Below are 25,734 nucleotides of genomic sequence, written 5' to 3'. Positions count from 1 at the left end.
TAAGGTCAATGTGACTTACAAGAAGGTGACATCTAATTGTTTTTCACATATCTTCCTTTCCACTACTTTTCTTTAACAAACATTTAGCCAACATTAAAGAGGATCGAAATACACGATACAGAGTTAACCAACTCCAAACAATAACACACTTTGAGAAATCTCATTAAAGTATATTTATGTACATTTTCAGTCTCTGCATTTTGAGGTATCACAAAATTTGGGTATATGACAAGATGAAGCTAACAACACAAGCACACTCTCACTTCCTTAATGCTAAACAAGATACCTGAACTACTTCTGCATGTTATCCAAAGTCCTATAGGAATTTAAACAATATTTCTTTAAATAACTATGATTTTTTTTAAGGGCTTACCTTCCCTGACTTCTTAGTAACATCTGGCACTATGCACAGTAAAGTCTCCCCCTTTACTATCAGAAAACCCACACTGTGCCACATTGTGCTTTTGTTTTCTCCATCTTAAAAACATCTTAAAACCCTCCATTTTAAACCCTTCTCCCTCGCTGATTACTTTCTTGTTTCACTTACTGGCTCCTTCCTGTCTCTCTCCCAGGGAATGGCCAACAGAGATCAGTCCTAACCTTTTACCACACATGCTATTAGAGATCATCCTCCTTTTTCAGAACTTCATTTTCTTCTCTGAATGCTGACAACTTCCATCATCTTACCAAATTCCAAGTCCCATGTTCTCAAACTAATATTTCTACTTGGTTACTCCAGTATTACCTTGCTTGTGTGCCTCAAATTCAAATCCATTTACTTAAGTTGACTGCTTTTCTGGCTTGCACTGAAAAAAATGACTTTATCCAGATTCCCTAGGCTCAAAACGCAATCAGCTTGATTCCTTCTCTTTGATCTCCAGTCATGCAGACACCGAGCCCTTCTTCTTAGCCACGTATTTATTATTCCCTTGCTCTATTCCCATTGCCACAATCCCAAGTTCAGGTCCCTGTCCCTGCTGAGATCTATATGACTGAACCCTCCTTAGTGGAATTTCCTCTACTCTCTGCCTCTTGCAATCTATTCATGGGGCCAGACTTCCATAAGATCAATATTTTCAAAACACAGTTGTTATACCACTCATGTATTCAAGAGAAAAACCTAGTAAGGGCCCCTACAGGGTGTGGGAACTATAAGGCCTCACATGAATCCACGCGACACTGAGGCTACTAATAACCTGGCTCCACCTTCGCCATCCTATCCTCTGAGATGCTCTCCTCCTCATTATCTTCCTCCCACCATGCTCACTCACATCTTTCCTTTCCCTCAAGCTATTTTTGCACAAATTACTAATGATTTTCTTCTCTTCTCTCACCAACTAGGTGTAGTTCACATCCTATTCTTCCTATGAAGCTTTTATTTTCTCCATCTTAAAAACACTTGCACTGTCCCTTTGTGGAATTTCTAATGCGCCTATGCATATTCTAAAATTTGTACTTCATTTAATTCAAATGCAGAGTTAAGAGAAGCTAGAGGAATTATGAGTAGTAAGTAAAGCTCCTTGCTCTGACTAGCTTACAGTTAGTGAAGAATAAGTAAAAACATCAAGCCGTTTCTAACACTGGGATAAAACAAGATATGAAGGCATAACCGGGATACTATAAAAACCCAGAAAGATATTTAACCTAACTTGGGAGTTTGAGAGGAATGCTTCCTAGAGGAGCACATTCTAACCAAAGTCTTGCAGAACAAACAAGAGTTTGCAAGGCAACTCTGGTATATTATCTTCATCTCTAAATATTTAATGCTTGCATGTTTTCACTTAACTCTTACTTGTAAACTCCAAAGGTGACTATATCTGAGTAGACTCTATTTTATATAGTTTGTACCTTCATAGCACCTAGCATAATATTGGGCACATAGTGGTTACCTCATAAATATTTGCTATATAACTGTCACTTTTGCAAAATATAGATAGCAAAATACATCTGGGTGATGATTTTGAGCATAAGTTGTACTGCAAGAGGAAAGCTGTGATACCAGTGAAATTATGAAATACCCTATATAAAAATAAAATATAGAACTGTCACTCAGCTGTTGGCTTCTAAAAAGTTGCTACTGAAAAATAATTGTGAACTTTTATAAAATAAAATATTAGTTAGTAGCATAGGTAACAAAGTTGCCAGTGTATAATTTTTAAATACTCACAGCAAACAAGCAAAATCAAGTTAGAATTTGATATTAACAAATGTTGATTTATAAATTTTTTTCTGCTCTTACAGGTAAAATCCCATTACAACAAATACATAGAAATCCAGCTTTGGAATGAATGTGAGCTGTTTCCATCATCTCAGGGCATGGTTCAGAGAAACTATTTCGTGAATCTTAACATATTCTACATCAAAATTTTTGAACAAGTACTTTGTCTGATCCTAGTCCAGTAATAATCACTTTCTGCATTTAAAAAAATCTTTTTGTCATAAAGTAATGCTTAAAAACTATAATAATCTTGTTTTAAAAAACATTTTTCATGTCTATCAAGAAATATAGTCTCTATCCAGACCCCAGCTGATTAATACATAAATAAAATATACTCAATTGACTGGTATCACTAATTGTCACATAGCTATTAATGGCAGAGACTGGCCTCTCAATCATTTTTCTGCTCCTTTTAAAAACAGTAAAACAACTGCTTCTTGACTCTTTACTGCCTTAACTCTTCCAACTATTCAACGTCAAGGAATAAGGAGGATCCAATTAAAATGCCTTATAGCTTAGAAGAGGAAAGGGGTGTGGGGGCAGGGAAGGAGATGGTAGAGAAACCAAGAATTTGGGACAGGCTTGATGATTCCTTCAGTCAAGTGCTGTACTCCATATACTTCTTTCTACTTAAAAATTTGTAAAGGGAGGCCAAGTGCAGTGGCTCACACCTGCAATCCCAGTGCTTTAGGAGGCTGAGGCGGGAGGAATACTTGAGCCCAGGAGTTTGGGGTTACAGTGAGCTATGAGTGTGCCACTATACTCCAGTCTGGGCAACAGAGCAAGACCTTGTCTCTTTAAAAAAAAAAAAAAAAAAAAAAAAGTTAAAAAAAAAAGGGTAAGCTCTGCTTCACTGCTAGATATGAAGACTAAAAGTTTCATAATTTTTTAGGAATATATTTGATCAAATTTCACTAACATCCAATTTGTATATTCCATGGAATTTGCTATATCGGGATTTTACCTGTATGATTAATTTCTCACACAGATCCAAACCACCACAACACACTCACTGCAATGGAATCGTTTTGCTTTCAAAATCTTCTAGTAGAAGGTATTCCTCTCCTTCTTCAGAAACAAAAGATGACCCTTGGCTGGTTTACAATCACATAAGAAATGGAGCAAGATCACCATTTATAAATCAGTGAAATCTGTTAAGCAAGTAATACTGTGAGTCTGTAACAAAGACTACAAAATAGTAGACAGACTTCCAAAAGAGCCTTGTAGGGAAAACTGCTCTTTGTTAAAGATGGCAGAGATTGTGTCTCCTGGATACAATCTCCTGAATATCAGAAATCAATAGGGGAATGTAAACCTGAAATATAAAGCCTAAACATATGCCTATACAGATGGTTTCTTTCAAGCCTGCAAGTCAAAATTTAAAAAGTTTAAAAGGTAAGAATCTTAATGTGTACACACAAACATACGCCTCTGTCTATGTCTCTCTCACACCGGCATGTATAATTTACCTGGTGGGTTCGGGTTTCTTGCTTTGACAGTTGATGAGCAACAGGTAGTCTTGAGGATCCTCCTGAATGCCAAGAGTTTCCAGGTGTGGTGGAACATTGATTAGCTGATATGGAGGAGGTAGAGTAGCAGAGGATGAATCTGCCTGGGTGGATGGTGGTGCTGTATTTATAGCTAAAGGTAAATCAGCTGGTGCTTGTAAGGAGCTGCCAGGTGGCTTTACAGGATCTGCAACACAAAGTTAACTATTACGTCTATCACAGTTAAAGAATTTTTGGAAAAACAAAGCTACTTTGGAGACAAACTGTTTCAACACACAAAAACAGAATAAATCATGACAATGTCAGCTAAAAAAACACTACCTAAATGGCGACCTTTATACAGCAAGTATTTTTTATTCTTGTCAAAGAGATCTAAAGAGTAGGACTCTCTATATTCCAGCTCCTCTAAAAAAGCCACGGCTAACCTTGCCTTGAACAGTCTTCAGTTTTGAGGCTACGAGAAGGAAGCTGTTCTACAACCTTAGTGGAAGAGAAAGATACTTTAAAATTCCATGATAATAAAGTGCTTCCTGAGCCAACCCAACCTTTCAAGGAGACCCATTTAATTACACGTTTTCTTTTTCTTTTTTTTTTTTTTTTGAGACGGAGTCTCGCTCTGTCGCCCAGGCTGGAGTGCAGTGGTGCGATCTGGGCTCACTGCAAGCTCCGCCTCCCGGGTTCACGCCATTCTCCTGCCTCAGCCTTCCGAGTAGCTGGGACTACAGGCGCCCGCCACCACGCCCAGCTAATTTTTGTATTTTTAGTAGAGGCGGGGTTTCACCGTGTTAGCCAGGATGGTCTCGATCTCCTGACCTCATGATCCACCCACCTCGGTCTCCCAACGCGCTGGGATTACAGGCGTGAGCCACCAGGCCCGTGGTCCTGTGAGTACCAGGGTCAGCTCTTTACCCTGTGTTTATTTCGATGATCATTCTTTTCTTTCTACCTCTTAGCAGACTAGAGAGAAATACTTCTAATTCTGGGATGGTGAAAATAAAGTCTATTCATGTTCAAGGAAAGAGCTTCTTTAAGGCATGACCTCTTCCCTCAGCTCATAACTTTATTTGCCATGTAGTGGATTATTGTAGTATTTTCATGAAAAAAGGCCCAGCACGTAAAGAAGTAATTTATTATTCCCTTAACTATGTTTTGAGAGAAATACGAAAAGAGCTAAATTGTACAGAATGAAGCAATTTGAAAACCAGGTGAAATTCTAGAATAAAATCCCGCTGTAGTCACTGCCATAACCAAGTATATTAAAGACCCAGAAAAAAAATGCTCTGTTCATCTGGTTAGGAATAGAAGGCCATAAATAATCCAGAAAAAGGCAAATGTTCATACATGAATAAATCTGTTCAAATTTATATTGTTATTTATATTATTATTATTGAACAGAAAAAGCTGGGTTGAAACTGAAGCCTCTTCGGTTCCCGTGTGGTGGCCTCGTATTCAATCCGTGAGGTTGGGGGGCCTGTTAGAAGGACCCCATCTCGCTTTGCTGGAAGTTTATTCTTCTTCTTTTCCTTTATTGCCCAATAAATTCCGTTTCCCTCAAAGTGTCCTTCAATGTGTTCCTAATCCTTCCAGGTCATGTGACAAAAACCCAGTTTTAGTTGAACTAAGAACAAAATTCTGCATCATTTTTGGTGCCCAAATATGGGGCATGAGAAAGCGTAAGATGCAAACCAAAAAATCTTTTTACCTTTCATTTCTAAGCCTTTTTGTCCTCAGACTTCTGAGGTTAGAGGAAATTACGCCTCCCCACAACTCCCGTCACTCCCAGGGATCGAGAACGTCCGCCTTTTCCTCCTTTTTTTGAGATACACAGTGGTGGCTAAGGCTAAAAGGCCTTTGCGCAGTGGACTGGCCAGCATTCCCCACCAGGTCTCTCTCATAGTAGACATTGAGAGACCTATTTGCATAAGAATGAGAGGTTCTTCCTCAGGCATCTTTTTCTTTTCTCCACCCTGTTAGTAGTTAACACAGCCTTGCATTTAAGCTGTCTTCCTCTTCTCCACCAGGTCCGAAGTTAACTTTAAAGTGAGGCCCTTTTTTTTTTTTTTTTTTTTTTTTTTGCAGATATTTTCCTAGACCAGGAATAAGGATAACTGTTTATTTCTCTGTAAAGTTTGAATTATGAAAAAGGGTTTGTGAGGTTTGTCTTAAGCTTTAGCCAATCTGGTGTGCTTTGCTGCCATAATATACCTGCCAAAAACAAAAATTATCATGATTTGTTTTTAACAAAAACGAGTCTTTCTGTATGGTCAGTAGCAGGCCTCCATCTTGTTTTACGTCCTTGGAAGTGTGACCTGTAAACATGTGGCAATGCTTTCTTTAGCCTCTGCCATTTTACAGTGGCAGCCCAGGCTCAATCCTGGCTTAGGCAGAGTCCTTTCTGGTTTGATATCTATGTGACTTTTGCTATTTGTTTATTCTCTTCCTCTCCACGAACTGCCTTGATTTTCCTTTTCTGAGCCTTTAGTAAAGTTTGAAAGCCAGAAATACTGACCACTTGGTGCAGCTAAAGTTGGACAACAAGGAATTTAAAAGAACTTTCTTAAACAGCACTCGCTTAATTAAAAATGGATATCCAAATTACAGGTATATTTAAAAGGCCTTTATGTTTTTCTCTTCCTGGATCTTGCTTTGCTGGAAAAGGGTTTTTTCTAGTCACCTGAATTATTTTTCTCCATTTTGCCTTGCTACCCTTAATGCTTGCATGAGAGGGGATAGACCTCTATTTTCCTCATGAAACCCCAAGAATTAAAAGTGAATAGATCTCTCTCAAAATCTGTTTTTGCCTCCCAGTTATGCCTGTTTATTAGGCCTTAAAAGCTGCATGTTTTCCTAACCCTGTCTCTTTATGGGCTCAACCCGTAGGCAAATCATCCAATTAGGAAGTTGGCAAATGAAAAACTTGTGGTTACTGGTTTTCTTCTGCCCGTGTGTGTAGTTATATATGTGTTGTTATATGTGATGTCTATAAAAAGAGCTCTAATTAATTATAGAGAAGGATAGGTGCTTGGATCAAATATTGAAAGGGAAGATAAAAGCTGTGGTACCTTTTAGTTCACGTGACTTTAATCTTTGAGACATAGAAACAGCCTAAATATCATTGGTAAAATGCAGATGTCAAAATGTAAATTTTTGCCTGGGGTTAAAGGATTATTTTGAAATTGATAAGATAAAGCTAAAAGTTCAAACAAGTTGTGAAAGGACTGTAAAAATTAATCTTGCAAAATAAATTCCAAGTGTGAACATGTTAACTGAATTCAAGAGTATAATATGGTTTTTCTGTAAATTGAGCACTGAAATAAAAGCACAATAAGGTACTCTTAAGGCACTAATCTCTGGCAAAAGTTTTAAGGGGTTATAAAAGGTTTCTGCTTTTCCAAAAATTTCTGAGTCATCATTTTGGCAAAATAAATAACTTAAGGTAATCTGGAATTCTATTTCATAATATCAAGTGCTTTAACCCTCTAACATAATTAACAGGCTTCCCAAAATCAAACTTCAGTTTCAAAATTGTCTTTGCTGACACCTGGCTTTTTGGATGCTACAGAGGGCCCCTGGAGCACCCAGAAGAGAGATAAACAGAACTATTTGACATGTTTGGGTACATGGGATTGCCAAAATGATGTTTAATCTTCTTCAGGTTATATCTTAGGGAATAATATTATTATATGTTCCAAAAGTGTATGGGATTTCTAAAATTCTAATGTCTGAGTATATGTTATCAATCACAATTAAGGTTGTTATGTTATTGTAAACCAGAGATAACCAAATTTCTTTTTCAATTGTATTTCTGACTGTAACTACCCTGACATTTCATTACTCACAGACAATTGTCTTGTTTTGATCCTCTTCAAAAGATGGCTTATAATCAGCTACAGAACTTTGACAAGTGCTTTCAAATGTAAGTTTCTGATAACTTGGGAGATTGTGACATTGGAATAAAGGAAAAATGTACAGGACTCATGGAGAGCTGAAATGTTCACGAATACCGAGCAAAACAAGAGTTAACTAAATGGACTGAACTAATAGAAAACTGAAGTAACCTTTTTTACTTTTGCCTGGAACACTGCTGATCCTTGTTTATCAGAGTCCAAGGAAACTTATTTTGAGCTATTCACAGCCTTTAATAATTGAGTAAGGTATAATCCTGTGAACAAAATTTGGAGCATATTTGTCTCTCTGCCTCTCTTCTCCAGAATTTGGAAACTAGTTGTGAGTATTCTTAACTTATGGCAATATGATTGTTTGCATCAGTGCAATAAGAATCCATTTTCTTTGCAACAGGATGCAATTGGAGAAACTAGTTGTTTTACCAAGGCTTTGACTGGAAGGGTATGCTTCCCTTTAAGGAGTCAAGCTCTACTTGTGGAGCCAAATAAAGCCCCTTGGGAAAATTGGCTTCATAGCTCATCTACACAGTCCTGTACAGGGTTCCTAACCTGTGGTGAGTAGAGAATGTCACTTTCCAACAGGCCTGGGAACCACATGTTCTTGGGATCTCAAGAAGAGTGGAGTTTACCCAACTCACAGGTATTTGAGGGTACAAACTCATGGGTGGACTTGGCTTTATAAAGTCCTGAGATTCCTTGTGGAACCAAGTTCCATCAAAGTCAATCTAAAAGGCCTATGTTAAATTAATTATTTGGGCTGGGCACAATGGCTCACACCTGTAATCCCAGCACTTTGGGAGGCCGAAGAGGGCAGGTCACTTGTGGTCAGGAGTTCAAGACCAACCTGGCCAACATGGTTGAAACCCCATCTCTACTAAAAATACAAAAATTAGCCAAGTGTGGTGGTGCGTGCCTGTAGCACCAGCTACTCAGGAGGCTGAGGTGGGAGAATCACTTGAATCCAGGAGGTGGAGGTTGCAGTGAGCCGAGATCATGCTACTGCACTCCCACCTGGGCAACAGAGTAAGACACCATCTCAAAAAAAAAAAAAAAAGTGTGTGTGTGTGTATATATACATATATATATTTTTTTTTTGGCTGCACTTTATGCAAATGGGGCCAAGTATAAGACTAAAGTCTATTTTGCAAACAACTCAGTACTATCATGATTTGTTTTTAACAAAAACGAGAACTGGAGAGAGAGAAAATGTTTCAAAACTTGTCACACGTTTGTCATTATATTCTAGACTCACTAGTTGTTTTTAAGTTCTTGTCTACATTTTAAACTAATCCTGCTTATTCCTGTGAACCAACCAGCAATCTCTGGCTGCAGCTCAGAAGGAGCTAAGGGGATGGATAATGTAAAAATCTGGATCAATATTCTAGTTCTCAGCAATTATCCTGCAATTCCTGTCAAGTGATGGGAACAAACAGGATGCCCATCACCCGGAGGTTTCCTTTTTGGGAGAGTAAGACCAGGGGAGCTAACCAAAGGCAGGTCCCATGCACCCAGATCTCAGCAAGCATAACTATAGCCATCAGTTATCTGGGTGTGTCACAAGACATCCTTTTCTCTCTCTTGTTGGAGGAGGACTAAATTCCACAGCTTCACCTTAGCATTCGGCTTATGATAAGGAGTCCACACAACCCCTAAGACACATTTTTGTCTCAAACTCAATTCTAAGCTTTGGATAAAGGCCCTAGGAAATAAAACTAGATCTGAGAGGTCCACAAGCAGACAATAATGGAAGTTAAAAAAAAAAAAAAAAAGGCACAGCTCAGGTGAGCATGACTTATTACTACCAATTAAGCCAGGCTTCTCCTTTTATGGATAAAGGCTATGCCAATATTCATGGCATAAATGCAGTCTAGGGAATTCAAAGGCTACTGACAGCAGGGGGGATAGGGCATATGTGGGTAAGAGCAGATATTCCCACCCTCCTAGGCCCCCCTGTTAACATAGGTGAAGGCCACTTTGACACCCATGGGTGGCACCCTGTAGAGGTTGCGGGGACTTGGGGGTATAATGATGGAAGAAAGAGATGCTTTACTTTCTCTCCCTCACACACCCTGGGTATTCACTAGGAAGAGAAGGGAACTTGGGATGCTTCGCTCCCCTCTTTCTAGATGAGTAGCCATTCACCTTTAGTCTCTACCCCTTTCAAATGCATTCTGAATCCCTAGGACTTCTTTGAAAAAAAATCTTTTTCCTCCTCTGTCCTCCCTTCACTGATAGGTAATTGTGTCTCTGTACTACGGGACCCTCCCCTCTGATGCATCCTCCAAACTGGGAAAAGTTAATTTCCCAAACCTTAAACTAGTTGACTTAGGATTGCGCTTGGGGGAAGGGAACACAGAAGCCTGACATGCTGGAAAAAGGGTAAAAGTTGTTGTTTTTTTTTTTTAACCAGTCGGGCTTTGGCCTCCCACTCCCTGTGCAAACCAATAAAAGGCCTTGGGATTTTTGAGCTGTCCTTACCTGCTACCCCGTTCTGTTCTGATACATGTTTTCTAATAACCCGGTTTGTTTATTCTCACCTTCAGGTCATCAAACTCCAAGCAGTCATGCAACCGGAGCCTTGAATGATGGCCCCTTTTGCCAGGGACCCTAGATGGCCTCTGAGGGGGATCTGACTGCTGTTTTCCCAAAACAGGTACCTTTGTCAGCAGGAAGAAGTTAAGATTGGTCTTCGTCCTTATCCTTACTCTAAAGGCAGGTAGATGTACTTCTTCAGAGCGGGGAGTGATAGATACAGGGAGGAGCCTGGCCTTTTCAGTTCCTGGGTGGTGGCCTGGAATTCAGTCTGTGAGGTGGGGAGCCTATTAGGAGGACCCCCTCTCACGTTACTGAAGGTACTTTTTTTCTTCTTTTCCTCTTTGGCCCAATAAATTCCGTTCCCCTCACCCTTCAATGTGTCTGTGTTCCTAATCCTTCCTGGTCTTGTGACAAGAGCCTGGTTTAGCTGAACTAGGGAACAAAGTTCTGCATCAGTAATGCATGTCATTTGGCTTGTTAATTTACCATAGAGAGGTTAAATATCTGCTCTATTTTCTCTAGATAATAAATTATAAGAATAAATCCACATGCTTTTGATAATGCCTTTATGTATTTAACTGTAATATTCATAAATGTGCCACAATCATATTTATTTAGCTCATTTTACAACCTCTTGGACTTAAGAAGTCATATCCTAATTATGAAGCCTGAATAATCACACATTAATATGGCTAAATATGACAGTGTATATCTAATCCCAATAACAAACAAGAAAGGATCAGAACTCCTATGCATTGTGTTACATGTTGCAGATGCTGAAAAAATGTTTCATTCACAGGGCAGACACTCACTGATCGCTCTATTTGTTTTATTATTTATTATTATTATTATTATTATTTTGAGACAGGGTCTCCCTCTGTGCCCAGGCTGGAGTGCAGTGGCACCATTTTAGCTCACTGCAGCCTGGAACTCCAGGGCTCCAACGATCCTCCCCTCGTATGTAGCTGGGGCTACAGGCACACACCACCACACCTGGTTAATTTTTTAAACTTTTTGTTGAGACAGTATCTCACATGTTGCCCAGGCTGGTCTCAAACTCCTGGGTTCAAGAGATTCTCCTGCCTCAGTCTCCCAAAGTGCTGGGATTACAGACTTTGTGTCAAGTCAGAAGAAATTAAGGCAAGCAGCACTTCCAAATCTGTTAAGACCCATTCATCTGCATGTGCAGTTTTGGGATTTGCTCCTCAAAAATTCTGAGCACTCCGAGATGAATCAAGTTCAAAAATTTTCTGTTAGAGAATCTGGCCTGAGTAAAGAGAAGTTGAACCAACTTCTAACTTTTTATCTTTACTATGCTCCAAGCAATGTCAAGTCTTCATAGCTCATCTAACAAAATCTAACACCTTATGCCAGGAGTTAATTTTTTGTTTTTTTAAATTTTTTTTATTTAGATACTGATGTTTATTTTCCATGTTGCTTAAGAGTCCGTGCAAGAACAGCTTAAGACCATTCAGTGGTTGCTCCTACCCATTCAGTGGCCTGAGCAGTGAGAGCTGCAGGCCAGTCTTCTATGGCAGGCTGAGTGCTCCAGTCTTTAGTAGGGAACTGCTGAAGAGACACAGAAGGCACCTACATGCCTTCAGACCATTGTGCAACCTCAGGCTGAGTAGCAGTGAACTCAAGAGCTGGAGCAGTCCATTCACACTGAAATTCCTCCTTGGTCACTGCCTTTTCAGCAGCAGCCTGCTCTTCTTTTTCAGTCGCTTCAGGATCTCTGTAGAAGCAGAGCTCAGACATGACCTCCAATGGGTGTTCATGGGAAATGGTGCCATGCATGCGCAGAACTTCCTGAGACAGCATCCACATCAAACCCACAGAGTGAGCTCCCTTGTTGTTGCATGGGATGGCAATGTCCACATGGCACAGAGGAGAATCTGTGTTACACAGAGCAATGGTAGGTAGGTTAACATAAGATGCCTCCATGAAAGGCTGGTGGTCAGCTCTGGAGTCAGTAACCACAAGAAGCCGTGGCTCCCAGGAGGCTGCTTGCATCTGGTTACTGAAGGTTCCAGGAGTGAAGCAGCCAGCAATTGGATTGGCTCCAGTGGCAACAGCAAACTTCAGCATGGCCCTCTGGTCGGTATTCCTGGAGGATATAACACTGACATCCGCAGGGTTTTCAATGGGAACAATGGTACGAGCTGCCAGCAGAAGCTTCTCCCAGGTCCTCTTCAGATGTATGATGTAGATGCCATCACTTTTCCTTTTATAGATGTACTGTCCCATCTGGAAGTCAAGATTAGTGCCACCTAAGTGGGTTCCTGCTGCAAGGAACTTAAGGACATCTTCCTCCTTCATCCATAGGCCATCAAGGTCTCTGGACATTGTGAAAGTTTCCCTTTAAGTTATGACGGGAATCCAGAACAATGCCATATGGACCCCTCTGTGGGTAGCACAGAAATGTCTTTTTCTTTTCTTTTTTTAAAGTCGGAGTCTTGCTCTGCCACCAGGCTGGAGTGCAGTGGCACAATCTCGGTTCACTGCAACCTCCAACTCCCTGGTTCAAGCAATTCTCCTGCCTCAGCCTCCCGAGTAGCTGGGACTACAGGCATGCGCCACCACACCCACCTAATTTTTGTATTTTTAGTAGAGACAGGGTTTCACCATGTTGGCCAGGATGGTCTCAATCTCCTGACTTCGTGATCTATCTGCCTCAGCCTCTCACAGTGCTGGGATTACAGGGAGCCATCATGCCCGGCATTTTCTTTCTTATGCATAAACACAAGAATAGAAAAATGAATTTTTGCATATTTATATGACATAATGCTGTAATTTCAGTGGATGCTCATAAATACCTGTTGTGGTATCTAAAAATGTTGATTATAAAATGGTCATCAGACCCTACCCTGTGAAATGTTTTACTGTTTTGATTCAGTTGCAAATATACAGATTTATTTAAAAAGATTTAAAATACCACAAATTGTGACTCAGAGTTAATCCTTGAGGATTTAACAGAAGTATGAAAAATATTTATCTTTTAAAGAAGAGCTTAAGAAAAATATGTACAATATTGAGGAAAAACGAGCAGCTCACTCAGAAAAGTGTTAATGTATCCTACCAACTGTATTCACAAGTGTATTCCATATACTTCCCCTTTCCTCTACAGTACAGGCATGGTAAAATGGAATAAACCAGCTCAACTTTTAGTTCTGACCAAAAAACACTACTCGCTGGAAATACTTCTCTATATGAAATAGTATGAATTCTAGCTTTTCACTGTAACTACTAAAATAACTTTTTCAGGTGGTTGTTTTTACAGATACACTTTTAACACTTTTTATAAACTTCATGGCTATCCACTAAATGCACTGAGTAGAAAAGAAAATCACCTAGCCAGGCAATTACGTTTGTCTGACTTTGTTTTATTAACACAATGGGACCATCTCATTTTTAACCTTCCACTTCTCCCACCTGTAAATGACAGAAGTATCTTACCCTCTTTATACCTGCAAGATCCTCTCAATTTTCTGAAAAGAGGACAGAGATTCAAAGGTTCCTTTTTTGAAAAAAAACAAAAAAACAAAAAAACAAAAAAAAAACTTTTTCATAGCACATGAAGACATATATATATATATATATATATATATATATATATATATTATTTTTTTTTTCTTTCTTTTTTTTTTTTTTAAAGACAGAGTCTTGCTCTGTCACCCAGGGTGGAGTGCAATGGCATGATCTCGGCTCACTGCAAGCGCCCCCTCCCGGGTTCACGCCATTCTCCTGCCTCAGCCTCCCCAGTAGCTGGGACTACAGGCGCCCGCCACCACGCCTGGCTAATTTTTTGTCTTTTTAGTAGAGACCACTCCAAACCACATTAACATACAGAGGACTTTAAAAGGGAAGAGGGAACCACTCCACTACTTTGGCTCAGACAATGGACTATCTTCAAAGTTGTAGTCTTTGGGATCATTTTACTCATGTTAATTTGACTATTTACTCAGCTCTGCATATTTTAATACAAGCATTTCACTGTGTGTAAATATTCTCTAACACTATATTTCTGACCAAAGCTAAGCAACTGGTCTGAAAAAATAAACTTCTGTTCTATTTTATAAAGACATGTGATTTGCCTCTATTTTATACTACCATACCGGTAATGGAACAGGCCATTTTGCTTTCTGCCTTGAGTTTCTGACTTACTGCTCTTTCTAAGTAATGCTGGTATCAAGCTTCTAAGAACCAAACATTAGTTTAGGGTTTGCTTATGTGTGTAAAGTTATTTCCCATTTCTTAAAACAGAAGGCATGAAGAGTATAATTAACATACATTAAAGGCCAATAAGCTGTGGGAGCAAACTCCTAACCGAAATTTACTTAGGAAGTTATTAAGTACTGCTAGGGAAAGCCTTTCAGTGAACAAGCTTCCAGTGAAGAGAAGATTATCATGTGATGAAATCCACAAATAATAAACTGGCCCACATGACCCCTAACCTCATGCCCGGTTTATCCTATTTGAAACCATAATGCCCTCGTGTTAGTATCCCTCACAAAAGTTGGGGTGCCAAGACAATGACTCTAAACATTCAAAATAATTACTTAAAGAAACCCCAAATGGCAGAAGAGCTGAAGCCCGAGGAAACAATTCTACTCTTTCTTATTGGTAAGGTAGAAGGTTTCAAACTTGACGTGACAGGCTCTTTGATTTTGTAACCACTAACTTACTGTATCTGAGCATATCATAATAAAACTGTGGTGAACTCCATGTTCTTTTCGGGAGACCAGATAGGATTCTTTTCCCTGAAGATGGGCTATATCTACTGATAGAATAATTTTTTTGGTTTCTAGTGTTTACCTTCATGTTCACAATTAAATGTAAACAGGTCAGGGTTGCTCTGCTTCTATTGATTAATGATTTATCTGGTGTGCTTAAGAATTTTTCTTTCTGTAAAGAGAAGCATTTTGAATAGAACTGTCTAACTTAGCAAATAAAGGTCTACAAAGAGCATGCATTATCATTAATGCTAACATACCATTTTCTCACTTCTAAATACACCATTTTTTATGGAAGAACATTTGAAAAAGGCAAATCTAACAAGTGGATACAAATAAGACATGGCAGTAGTTGCAATTTTCTGTGAAGCAGCCTGCATTGCAGTTTCTTCAATTTATTCACTCAACTACTGAAGACCCTTAAATATAGCATGATCTGTTTAATCTGTTTCAAGTAGAAAAACTTTTTATTTGTCATGAGTCTCTCTTTAGTAGATTGTGAAATATTCTTGGAGACTTTAAAATAAACCTTTAAGCAATGCTGACAAATGCCGTAATTCTTATCCAGAGGTCTGAAGGCCTAAGAATCACTTGTAGGGAATTGTAGATATCTAGTTGACTGGGCCCCACACCACAGGAGACTCAATAAATCAAGATCTCAGGAGCAGTGGCTTGGAAATGTGCAAAAAAAGAAAAAAAGAAAAAAGAAAAAAAGAAAAAGAAAAGAACTAAAAACTCTCTAGTTGAATTGGTTCTCAGGAAAATGCAAACTAACACCACAAGATACCACTAACATCCAATAGAATAGCTAATATTAAAGACTGACAACATCAAACATTGATGAGAATGTAAACTCTCACACGCTGCTGGTAGGTAGGCAACTGGTACACTAACTCTGGAAAACCAAACCTGTTCAACCTATTAAAGCTAAATATACGTCTGTACTATAACACAGCAGTCATACTCATGGGTGTATACCCAAAAGAACTAAGTGTTTCTGTTCATCAAAGACATATAAAGAAATGTTCACTACAGCTTTGTGTTAACTAAAAATTGAAAACAACCCAAACATCAATCAACATTCAAACAGATCCCTAATTTGTGACATATTCACACAATGAAATGCTACAAGGAATGAAGAACTGTTGTTACATGCTACAACATGGATGAATCTCACAGGCTTAATACTGGAGAAAATAATGGTTCCACTTATATAAAGTTCAAGAATAGGCCAAACTAATCCATAGTAATAAAAGCAATTTTTAAAAAAGTTAATTTGGGTGGAGGCTTTACTGGAAAGAGGCACGAGAAAATTTTCTAGGGGAGAGGGGAAGTGTTCCATTTCTTAATCTGAGGGGCAGTGCAGTTACACAGACATCTGTATCTCCACGTAGATACAGATCAATATATAAAACTACATTGAACTGTATGCTTAAGATTTGTGCCCCTCACAGTAAGTTAGACCTCAATAAAAAAAAGTAAATAAAAAGAAATTTTAAAAAGCCCCCAATTGAGACAGACTCCTTTACAGGAAAGTGTATGTATATTCTTACATGTCAGTTTACACCTACTTAACTCAAGGGGAAAATATCAAACAGATAATTTTACTTATTTTTTATTAAGCCACCATGATCTGGGCATTTTGAGAAAAGCAACTCAGAGGCAACTTTCTAATCTTGCAACTAATGAGACTAGAGGCCTTTATATGAAGTTAGTGAGCTGCTTCCCAATACTTGTTTAGCAGATCTAACAGCTTCCACCTTGTGTTGTAGAAACAAAAATAAATCTGTACATTTCCAAGAAAAACAAAGAAATTAGTTTCTACCCTCAAAACTACTAAAGAAAAGCATTCATAGGAATCACACACAGTTTAATGAGCTAGGACTTAAAAACAGATATAGCCTGCCAGCACTTTGAGTATTCAATAATAGCAGTGGTCACCTGGGGCAGCGGAAATAACATGGTAACGATATTTTGAGAGGTTCCTGGAATCAAAACACAGGTCAGATTTTTCCCTTTTCCTTTTGTTTTCAGGGAAAAATTAGTTATTCTCACAGGGATTGGGGATAGTTATTTTCTTAGACTGTGATAACCAGGCATGGTCTATTTCTTCTCACATCTAGTCTGAAATTAGCATAGTAAAAAAATTATCTTTTGCTGTTAGCTAATTTTCAAGCCAAGAGTAGGAGGACAGTCAGCTCTCTGAAACAGGAAGAGCAGAGGGCTTGGGACAGATCTAGATAAAAACAAAAACATCTATTATTTAGTGATTGGTGGTGATATCTATTTGGACACAAGAGAATATAAAGCAGGTAGTCAAGTCAGTGGAAGAACAAAGGCATTTTGATGTTTACCCTGTCCTATTAAACTGTATGAATATGATTACAAAGGATAATAGTAGTATTCTGCTGTTTAGAACTTAAATGTGTGAAATACTCTGAAAGTCTTTTTGCAGTTTTGCCATTATGGATCAAAAACCAAAATTACAGAATAAATATGATTTTGGCTGCTTAATACTACATAATGAAGAACTGTTCATGCTTTACAGATTTATTCCAAGAAACTCAACAAATACTTCAACACAGTATATTAAGACACTTCTAAATGTGGCTATTTGGGGAAATAACCAGGATGAAGTTGTGAAAAACCTCAATCATAGAATTTAAAAAATAAATGCAGTTGCATTTTGATATAGCTCATGACCTCAATGTAGAACGTATTGGCAGATTAAAGTCCTTAGATACTTGTTTTCTCTGTTAATGAACACATAAAACTGACTTGTGATTAACACAGCTGTACTTGCTAGCCAACTCACAGACTATATATAAGAAATCTGATTAATCATACTATGAATTTTCTTACAACCCTCCCCCAACCATGGATATTGTAAAGATGAAAAGTTCACAAATTGAGAGTTGCATTCAACCTAAATATACCTCTCATCTATTTTGTAAGGAACTGGGAGTTTTGCCACTGAAAGGATCACTGCAGCTTCTAAGTTTTGAAACTTCACCTCTATTTGGTAGATATTTTATAACATGAAAACAGACATTGGGAGAGACTGATTCTGACTTCTAAAATCGATGAAAATGTTCTGCTAAGTACAAAAATAAAGCTCTCAGTACATTATCAGTTATAGTCACAGAGCCACTGAAAACTACCTAGGCTTTTCCTGACCCTATTAAGATTAAATCAGATGCTGCTGCTAACTATGCTTATCTAGTTCTTCTTTAGCAGAGCGCTTATGAATCAGTAGTACAATTCCTGGATTATTTGTCTCTCCTCTAGACTGACTGTAAGCTCTATGAGCACAAGAACTATATTCATAAACTTCCACATAATTATACTTTTACACATATATATACACTGTATATATATTTTAATGCATAATTTATATATACCTGTGTATATATAAACTTGCACTCATCAATTATTATTATGAATTCTTTTGGATATTTCTCTTAATGACTCCTCTCCCATTAGATGCTCAGTCTGTGATGTTTACCTTTTGTCTCCTTAACTAATCACCTAATGTATATCTGTTGAATGAATTCCCACAGCCTAGTAGAGTGTCAGCAAACTCAAATAATTTGTTGACCTAATCAATCCATTTTCTAAACGCACACCAAGCTTTCCTTCTCAGAGCTGAGTGGGTGTCTGTCAGGCTCCCAAACGATAAGAATCATCCTAAGGTGGCCAAATAGACAAGACGCTGTGCCTTAAAACTTGCAAAGTTAATCTCAGACACTTGAGAATTAGAAATTCTTATTCTGGGTTCTCAACTCTATCCACCCTTGAATGGGCTTCAAAAAATCAGACTCACATTCCTTGACTGAAGAATGCACATTCTCTATAAGAACATCCCATTTCCTTTGTAAATATATTTAGGAGCATTGTAAAAAGAAGAGCGGTGGAAGAACATCTATGATTTAACTTTTCGGATCAGCTCAATCTATACAGACAACCAACAAAGACAAAAGTCTGCCCTTATGTCACCCCAAACAAATTCTACATTGAAAAGGCAATAGGCAAACAACAAGAAGATAATAAAATGACAAATTATTTTAACTGAAAATCCATCACATAATAAAACTAATGTGCTGTCTAAATCCAATAATTATCATTACTGACTAGATGTTAACCATTAAAAAGAGCTATCTCATTTGTAATTTTAACTTTGAAACCCTCTGCTGCACTCAAATACAAACTATAAATGCAAACAGGAAAGGAAAGGGTTTTAACTGAAGTTAGAAGTAGCACCCCCATGCCCACTTACACTGTGACCACATTAAGTAACTTCACAAAAACAACTGAAGCCTTAATTCCTCCTGTGAAACAATTTCTTGAGGTTTTTAATCACTAGAGCTCTGCTGAAGATCTCTATTTCATCAGCCCCTCCTAGCAAAGCTGGATCCTTCCTTCCCTCTTAGAGCGCTGTTCCCGTGAGATTCTGAACTCCCTCATCAAGGGGTTTCCCCAACCCCACTGGGCAAACCCCAGCCCTGGCAGGCTCCTTTCCCCAGGGCTGCTGACTGGCCAGAGAGGAAGTAGCAAGCTGGCCTGAGCTCGTTAGAGATGATTAGTTCTACTTCAATCCGAATCTTGGTGTTGATTATTAACACAATTTTCCACTCCTTATGGTATCTACAGCACTCCTAAATGTAGATGTTCGGAAATGCACACTTCTAAATATGAGTATAACCACAAAGACAAGAAGGTCAAAGACCTCAGTTCACCTTTATTTCTGATTCTTGGCTCTACAAAGCTGCTTTGTACTGGAGTCCCCTACCTACGTGTTTAGAGTTTGTTTAAAAAGGAAGAGCAGAGAGAAGTGGTCAGCCAGCTATAAAAAAGTGCCTGGGGTCAGGTGCAGTGGCTCACGCCTGTAATCCCAGCACTTTGGGAGGCTGAGGCGGGCGGATCACTTGAGGCCAGGAGTTGAGACCAGCCTGGCCAACATGGTGAAACCCCATCTCTATTAAAAATACTAACAATTAGCCAAGCATGGTGGTGCACACCTGTAATCCCAGCTACTCAGAAGGGTGAGGCAGGAGAATTGCTTTAACTTGGGAGACAGAGGTTGCAGTGAGCAGAGATCACGCCACTGTACTCCAGCCTAGATGACAAAGTGAGACCCTACCTCAAAAAAAAAAAAAAAAAATAATAATAATAATAATAATAAAGTACCCGAGGTAGAATTCCACTTGTAAAATTCTTCTTCAGCCCTCTAGTCATTCAGCTCTTTCCAGGATAGGCACCCCAAATCTCAGTCCCTCATTCAAGATCTGTAAGCAACTGTCCCTGGGCCTTTTCTATTCAGAGCCCTCCTGCCCCAGTAAAGTAAAATTCAATTCCTTCTCTGGGTCTGTTCTTTCCCAAGTCCCTAAGCCTGGAGGGTTCTGCATCCCTCCTTTCATTTATGCAGAAATACTAGTTCTTTCAAAAGCTTACATTTTGCAATTTATTTTCCTTTCAGAAGCTTTCCTTCACTACCTCTTACCCAAACCTTGAACCCCTCTTCCTTCCTCCATGCTCCCTGTAGGACCTGTGCTAAGTAATTCATTTGTTTGGTACTTGTTCACTGTGTTTTGTGACTGATTCTCACTTGCATTTCACAGGTAATGATAATCTCCTTGGCTATTTCCCAACTTCATAACCCATTTATGCTTGAGGTTGCAATTTTTTGAATGTTTACAATCAGACCTTGGCGATGACCTTGAGCAGGAGGATATAAATAACTCCTACATGCTTGGCATTCCAATAATGGAACACTAGGCATAAATAGGATAATCTAATATAGTTTTTTGAGACGGTGTCTTGCTCTGTCACCCAGACTGGAGTGCAATGGTGCAGTCTTGGCTCACTGTAGCCTCTACCTCCTGGGTTCAAGCAATTCTCCTGCCTCAGCCTCCTGAGTAGCTGGAACTACAGGCATGTGCCACCATGCCAGGATAATTTTTGTATTTTTAGTAGAGATGGCGTTTCACCATGTTGGCCAGGCTGGTCTTGAAGAACTCCTGACCTCAAGTGATCCACCTGCCTCAGTCTCCCAAAGTGCAGGGACTACACGCATGAGCCACTGCGCCTGGCCATAATCTAATATAGTTTTTAAATACATTTTTAAATAGCACCTGAAGAATTGGGCTGAGCTCCATAAAAGTGCTTTTTTTTTTTTCTTTTTCTTGAGACAGAGTCTTACTCTGTCACCCAGGCTGAAGTGCAGTGGCGCCATCTCGGCTCACTGCAAGCTCTGCCTCTTGGGTTCACGCCATTCTCCTGCCTCAGCCTCCTGAGTAGCTGGCATCACAGGTGCCTGCCACGTAGCCCGGCTTTTTTTTTTTTTTTTCCTTTTTTGTATTTTTAGTAGAGACGGGGTTTCACTGTGTTAGCCAGAATGGTCTTGATCTCCTGACCTCGTGATCCGCCCGCCTTGGCCTCCCAGAGTGCTGGGATTGCAGGCATGAGCCACCGCGCCCGGCCAAATGTGCTATTTTCAATAGGTGAAAAATAGTAAAATATCCACAGTGTTATATGGTTAAACTGAATATTTATATTGGAACTCAATAAATGTTCTTAAAATGTCTTCTTGTCACCTTCTACCTCAGGATATTTAAAAACTGCCCCAATATGTCTAAGTCTGTCTCTCTAAAACTTGTAAACAGTTTCTCCCCAAACTAATTAAAGGATTCAGTGCTTTTTCCAAATGTCAAGTTCCCATTATAAAAATAAAACATTATATTGTGTAACTAAAATAACAAAGAATTGTATGACATTTCTAGAAATGCAGCAGGAAAGAATTCAGGTTGAATAATATCTTGAACTCACCTTCTTCTGTTGGATTAAACCCACAGATGTCACAAATACAACGAACCCACTTATTCATCTCCTCCTCGCTGTCTGCTACCAAGTAGAAAATCCGGTCAATAGTGTTGATATCAAAAATGTAGCTGTTTTCAAACTCTTTTTTGTTAAATGTCAATCCAGCATCTACTTGTTGACATAAATTTAAATCAATAATACGAATAGGCTTCTTGGCATGATCATTTTTGTAATATTCCAAAACATCTGGATCTCCAGTTAAACGGCCACTGCGTAACACGAACCATCTCCTCTTCCATGCCTAGAAACAAAACAAAAATATCCGTTCAGTATTAACTTGAGATAATATTTTCAAGAAGATGCACATTTATCAAACTGATTTTACAAATGCATTGTTTAGAGGAAGTCACAACACGTGTGTGTGTGTTTGTGTGTGTGTTTTTACCACAGGATATCTGCCACTCTGCAAAGCAATGTTTACTAATAACTCAATTAACTTAATATTGTATATATATTCAGTGTCTTCTATTAAATCTCCTGCTATATAATATCAAGGCAATAAATCAAGGAGGATTCAGTTTTTACTAAATATGAAAAAGTCATGGTTTCAACAAATGGTGTTAGGAAAACTAGAAATCCATGTGCAAAAGAATGAAGCTGGACATTATGCTAAGTAAAACAAGCCAGTCATAAAAAGACAAATATTGTATGATTCCACTTATATGAGGTAGTTCAAGTAGTCAAATTCATACAGACAGAAAGCAGAATGGTGTTTGTCAGCCCCTGCGGGGAGGTGGGGAATGGAGAGTTGTTCTAGAATTTAATGGGCCTAGAGTTTTAGTTGAAGATAAAGTTCTGGAGATGATGGTGGCCATGGTTGCAATGGCACTGTGATTGTATTAATACTTAATGCTAGTGAACTGTATATTAAAAATAGTTAAAATGATCAATTTTGTTATGTATATTTTGCCACAATTTTTTAAAAAGCAACAGATTTTCATGCGTTAATATCATTCCATAAAGAATACACATAAAGCTGCTTCTTCATAAGACTCCTACAGATTTTAAACATTTAAAAGGCTTCTCTTTTTTTTAGGTGTACTGGTAAGGAGTAGGGAGGGGAAAAAGGTTTTGAAGCTTTTCTGGCTTCTTGCTTGGGAAGCAATCGATTGTGTCTCTCTTTTAGCCACACAGCCTGTTGTTCAAAGACTACACGAATAAGACCTGTATTCTTGAGTGTGGGATTTAACTCTTTTTAATATTTCCCCTCCTCTTCCCAACAAACACACATGGGCAATCTGTACTACACTCATCATACACCCCCTCCACAGGTTCTGGTAAATTTTGAGTTTCATACTACACATAGAGAAGAAGCCTAAAAATTATTTTACTATCACCCTCCCTAAATCTATGTTCACCAAATAATAAAAGCAGAACCAAATGACAAACAGTCTTCCTCAACAGCCTTTAACCCCAACATGTGTGCCTGGAAACAAACTTACACCTTACTCCTCTTTGAAATTCTTCCTCAGGGAGGCAGCTAGATAGAAAGAGGCCTATTTTAGCAAGTCTCAGTCATTTACTAAGATATTCTCTGCTCCAGATTCAACATTCTAGGTAAGATTGCCTCAGGAGGACACTCTGGGGCTGGGCACAGTGGCTCATGCCTGTAATCCCAGCACGCTGGGAGGCTGACGTGGGTGGATCACTTGGGGTCAGGAGTTCGAGACTAGCCTGGTCAACATGGTGAAACCCATCTCTACTAAAAAATACAAAAATTAGCTGGATGTGGTGGCAGGTTCCTGTAATCCCAGCTACTCAGAAGGCTGAGGCAGGAGAATCGCTTGAACCCGGAGTCGGAGGTTGCAGTGAGCTGAGATCACTGTGCTCCAGCCTGGACAGAACAAGACTCCTCTCCTCCTCAAAAAAAAAAAAAAAAAAAAAGAAGAAGAAGAAGAAGGCAGGGCAGGGGGTAGTGGGGACACTCTGGGAAGTGGAAGGACTCAGAAACAAGACATCTCATGAACCCCAGTGGAATAAAACATTCCCTTTGTTACTTGTGGGAAGGAAAACACGTATATCATTCATTATTCCTACCTTCAAAGAATTGACTAATTGTGAAAAAAAAGTTTAACGTACATGAAAATACTTGAGACTATAGCAACCCAGGCAAAATGTCTGCACAGGTATTGCTAAATGAACAGGTATTCCTCTATAGAAAAATTTAGGCAATCCTTTAACAAGAGGATTACTAGAGAGATCACAAAGACCTAAAAACATTATATATTAATATCATCAATATTTTAAATTAACTTCTCATTCTTCGCTGAGCTCAAAGGAATATGTAAATAATTCGTGCCCAGGGGAAGGCAGGGTAGAATCCTATAGATGTTTTAGATAATATTGAAAGTCATAAAGTGTTAGATTCACATGATGTTCTGAAGTATAAAAATCCATTCATTGAATATGCATCTACTCACTGCAAAATAAATAAATATCCCCTCTTAGTAAAATTATGCCTCTATGGATACTTCCCTATCAAGCAGTAAGCTTTAAAAGGTAATGCAGAAGTAAAGCAAAAGAATACAGAATATGATGTTATTTATGCAGGGCCCTCAAGAAATCGTATCTTTCAGTAAGTGATTTTTCCAGATAGTGAAGCTTCATTTAAAGATGATGTATTTAAAGATACAGAAATGACTTTTTAAAACTTTATTGTCTTGCATGCAAATCTTTCTAAAATGCTTTACTACATTCTTCACCAAACATAATCCATTCCCCAACTATTCAGACTAAGCGTTATAAGCATCCATCTCTATATTGCACTTTAAGAGGCTGTCAGAGGCTATTGCACTGTATGGAGTGTCATTTGCCCCTAGACTGTTAAATAGTACCATACTGCTGTGCTTGTATAGCTCATCTTTTAAATACAGTTTCCTGTCTTTTTTCTCTCAATTTTTATCAACTGTCACTTTTCCCCTCCAACAATAGGGTTTATAGAAGGCTAAACTCTTACCTGTCTCAGGGACTTCGCACATGTTTTCTCCTAAATACATTTTATCCTTCCCCTCACTTTTTGCCTGGCCAACTCCAACCTTCAGGGCTTCTCTTCCCTGACCACCCTCAACGCAACCAACTCCAGTGTAAAGTAAAGTAATAGCATAGTTTTGGAGATCCTATTACTTACCTACGTAGTGATTGTGTAATTTTGCAGTTCAATTTTTCCTTGTATTTATTTGTGTAGTATCTAACTCCCCAAACAGACTGAACAGTTTAGTAAGATAGCGACCATGTCTGCTTTATTTGCCATAGCACAGGGCCTGGTACATAGAATATCTGTACAATAAATAAATAGAATTCTTCTGAGAGAGTAGACTTGTAAAATTTTTGAGATTAGATTTGATACATGGGCCACAATGAAGAGAGTGCTTTCAAGGCAACTTCCATTTGAGAAAAAGAGCTCCAATACTGAACATATACATAATAAAATAAACATAAGTAAGATAACTTTACCAAAACACACGCACAAAACATCTTGGGAAAATGGCAAAAACAGAAAAGCACGGAACATGTCCTTTCGCTACAGCTTATGTGTCACTCTTTGTTTTCCAGCTAACTCTGGCTCCCCCCATTCAGTCCTTCGCTTCCCTATTGAAATCACATTGTTAAAAATCAAAAAGCCCTTATGAACTAAAATAAATAATCAAGAAATGAGTAGCAATGAATTGAGGTGCACTAGATATATTGGGCTAGCGATTAGAGGCTGAGTAGACATTATACAAGACGTGAACTCTTACGGCAGGAAATTACAGCATTAAAACACAGAACTTAGCCAAGCAGCACCTGCCATTTATTTATTTATTTTTAACATGGTCCAAATGTGACTGTTTGTCTCAGTCACAAAATGAGTCACCCTCATTGAATCTGGCACAGATTAAACTGGAAAACAAAAGCAATTACATAAACTACACACTTTAATAAGGCAGATACAAAGGTTCTCTGGATTATGGTACAAA

The 25,734-nt window shown here is 38.7% G+C and overlaps 2 protein-coding genes across 14 annotated transcripts in view; both read right to left on the bottom strand.

The window, feature by feature from the left end:
- Window positions 1-25,734, bottom strand: part of GAB1 (GRB2 associated binding protein 1) — a 132,538-nt gene that overhangs the window by 32,041 nt on the left and 74,763 nt on the right. For 9 of the 13 annotated variants that reach the window (XM_074040518.1, XM_005555988.4, XM_005555989.4 and 6 more), the window contains 2 exons: window positions 21,725-22,019; window positions 3,688-3,913 (listed from right to left, as the gene is read on the bottom strand). In XM_074040518.1, the coding sequence (XP_073896619.1) occupies window positions 3,688-3,913; window positions 21,725-21,782 (284 nt within the window). In that variant the 5' untranslated portion in view covers window positions 21,783-22,019. Of the gene's footprint in view, window positions 1-3,231; window positions 3,313-3,687; window positions 3,914-21,724; window positions 22,020-25,734 lie in introns of those variants that run through there. The other 4 variants (XM_065545531.2, XM_065545539.1, XM_074040515.1 and 1 more) reach the window with 2 other exon arrangements.
- LOC135971010 (small ribosomal subunit protein uS2B-like) lies at window positions 11,548-13,623 on the bottom strand. The gene has a single exon (XM_065545540.2). The coding sequence runs from the start codon at window positions 12,510-12,512 to the stop codon at window positions 11,757-11,759; it is 756 nt and encodes a 251-aa protein (XP_065401612.1). The 5' UTR covers window positions 12,513-13,623; the 3' UTR covers window positions 11,548-11,756.

The sequence above is a fragment of the Macaca fascicularis genome, chromosome 5, assembly GCF_037993035.2.
Source record: "Macaca fascicularis isolate 582-1 chromosome 5, T2T-MFA8v1.1".
Taxonomy (NCBI): Eukaryota; Metazoa; Chordata; class Mammalia; order Primates; family Cercopithecidae; genus Macaca; species Macaca fascicularis.
Note: the sequence above shows the minus strand (reverse complement) of the source record. Positions and strands in the feature narration are given on the sequence as shown.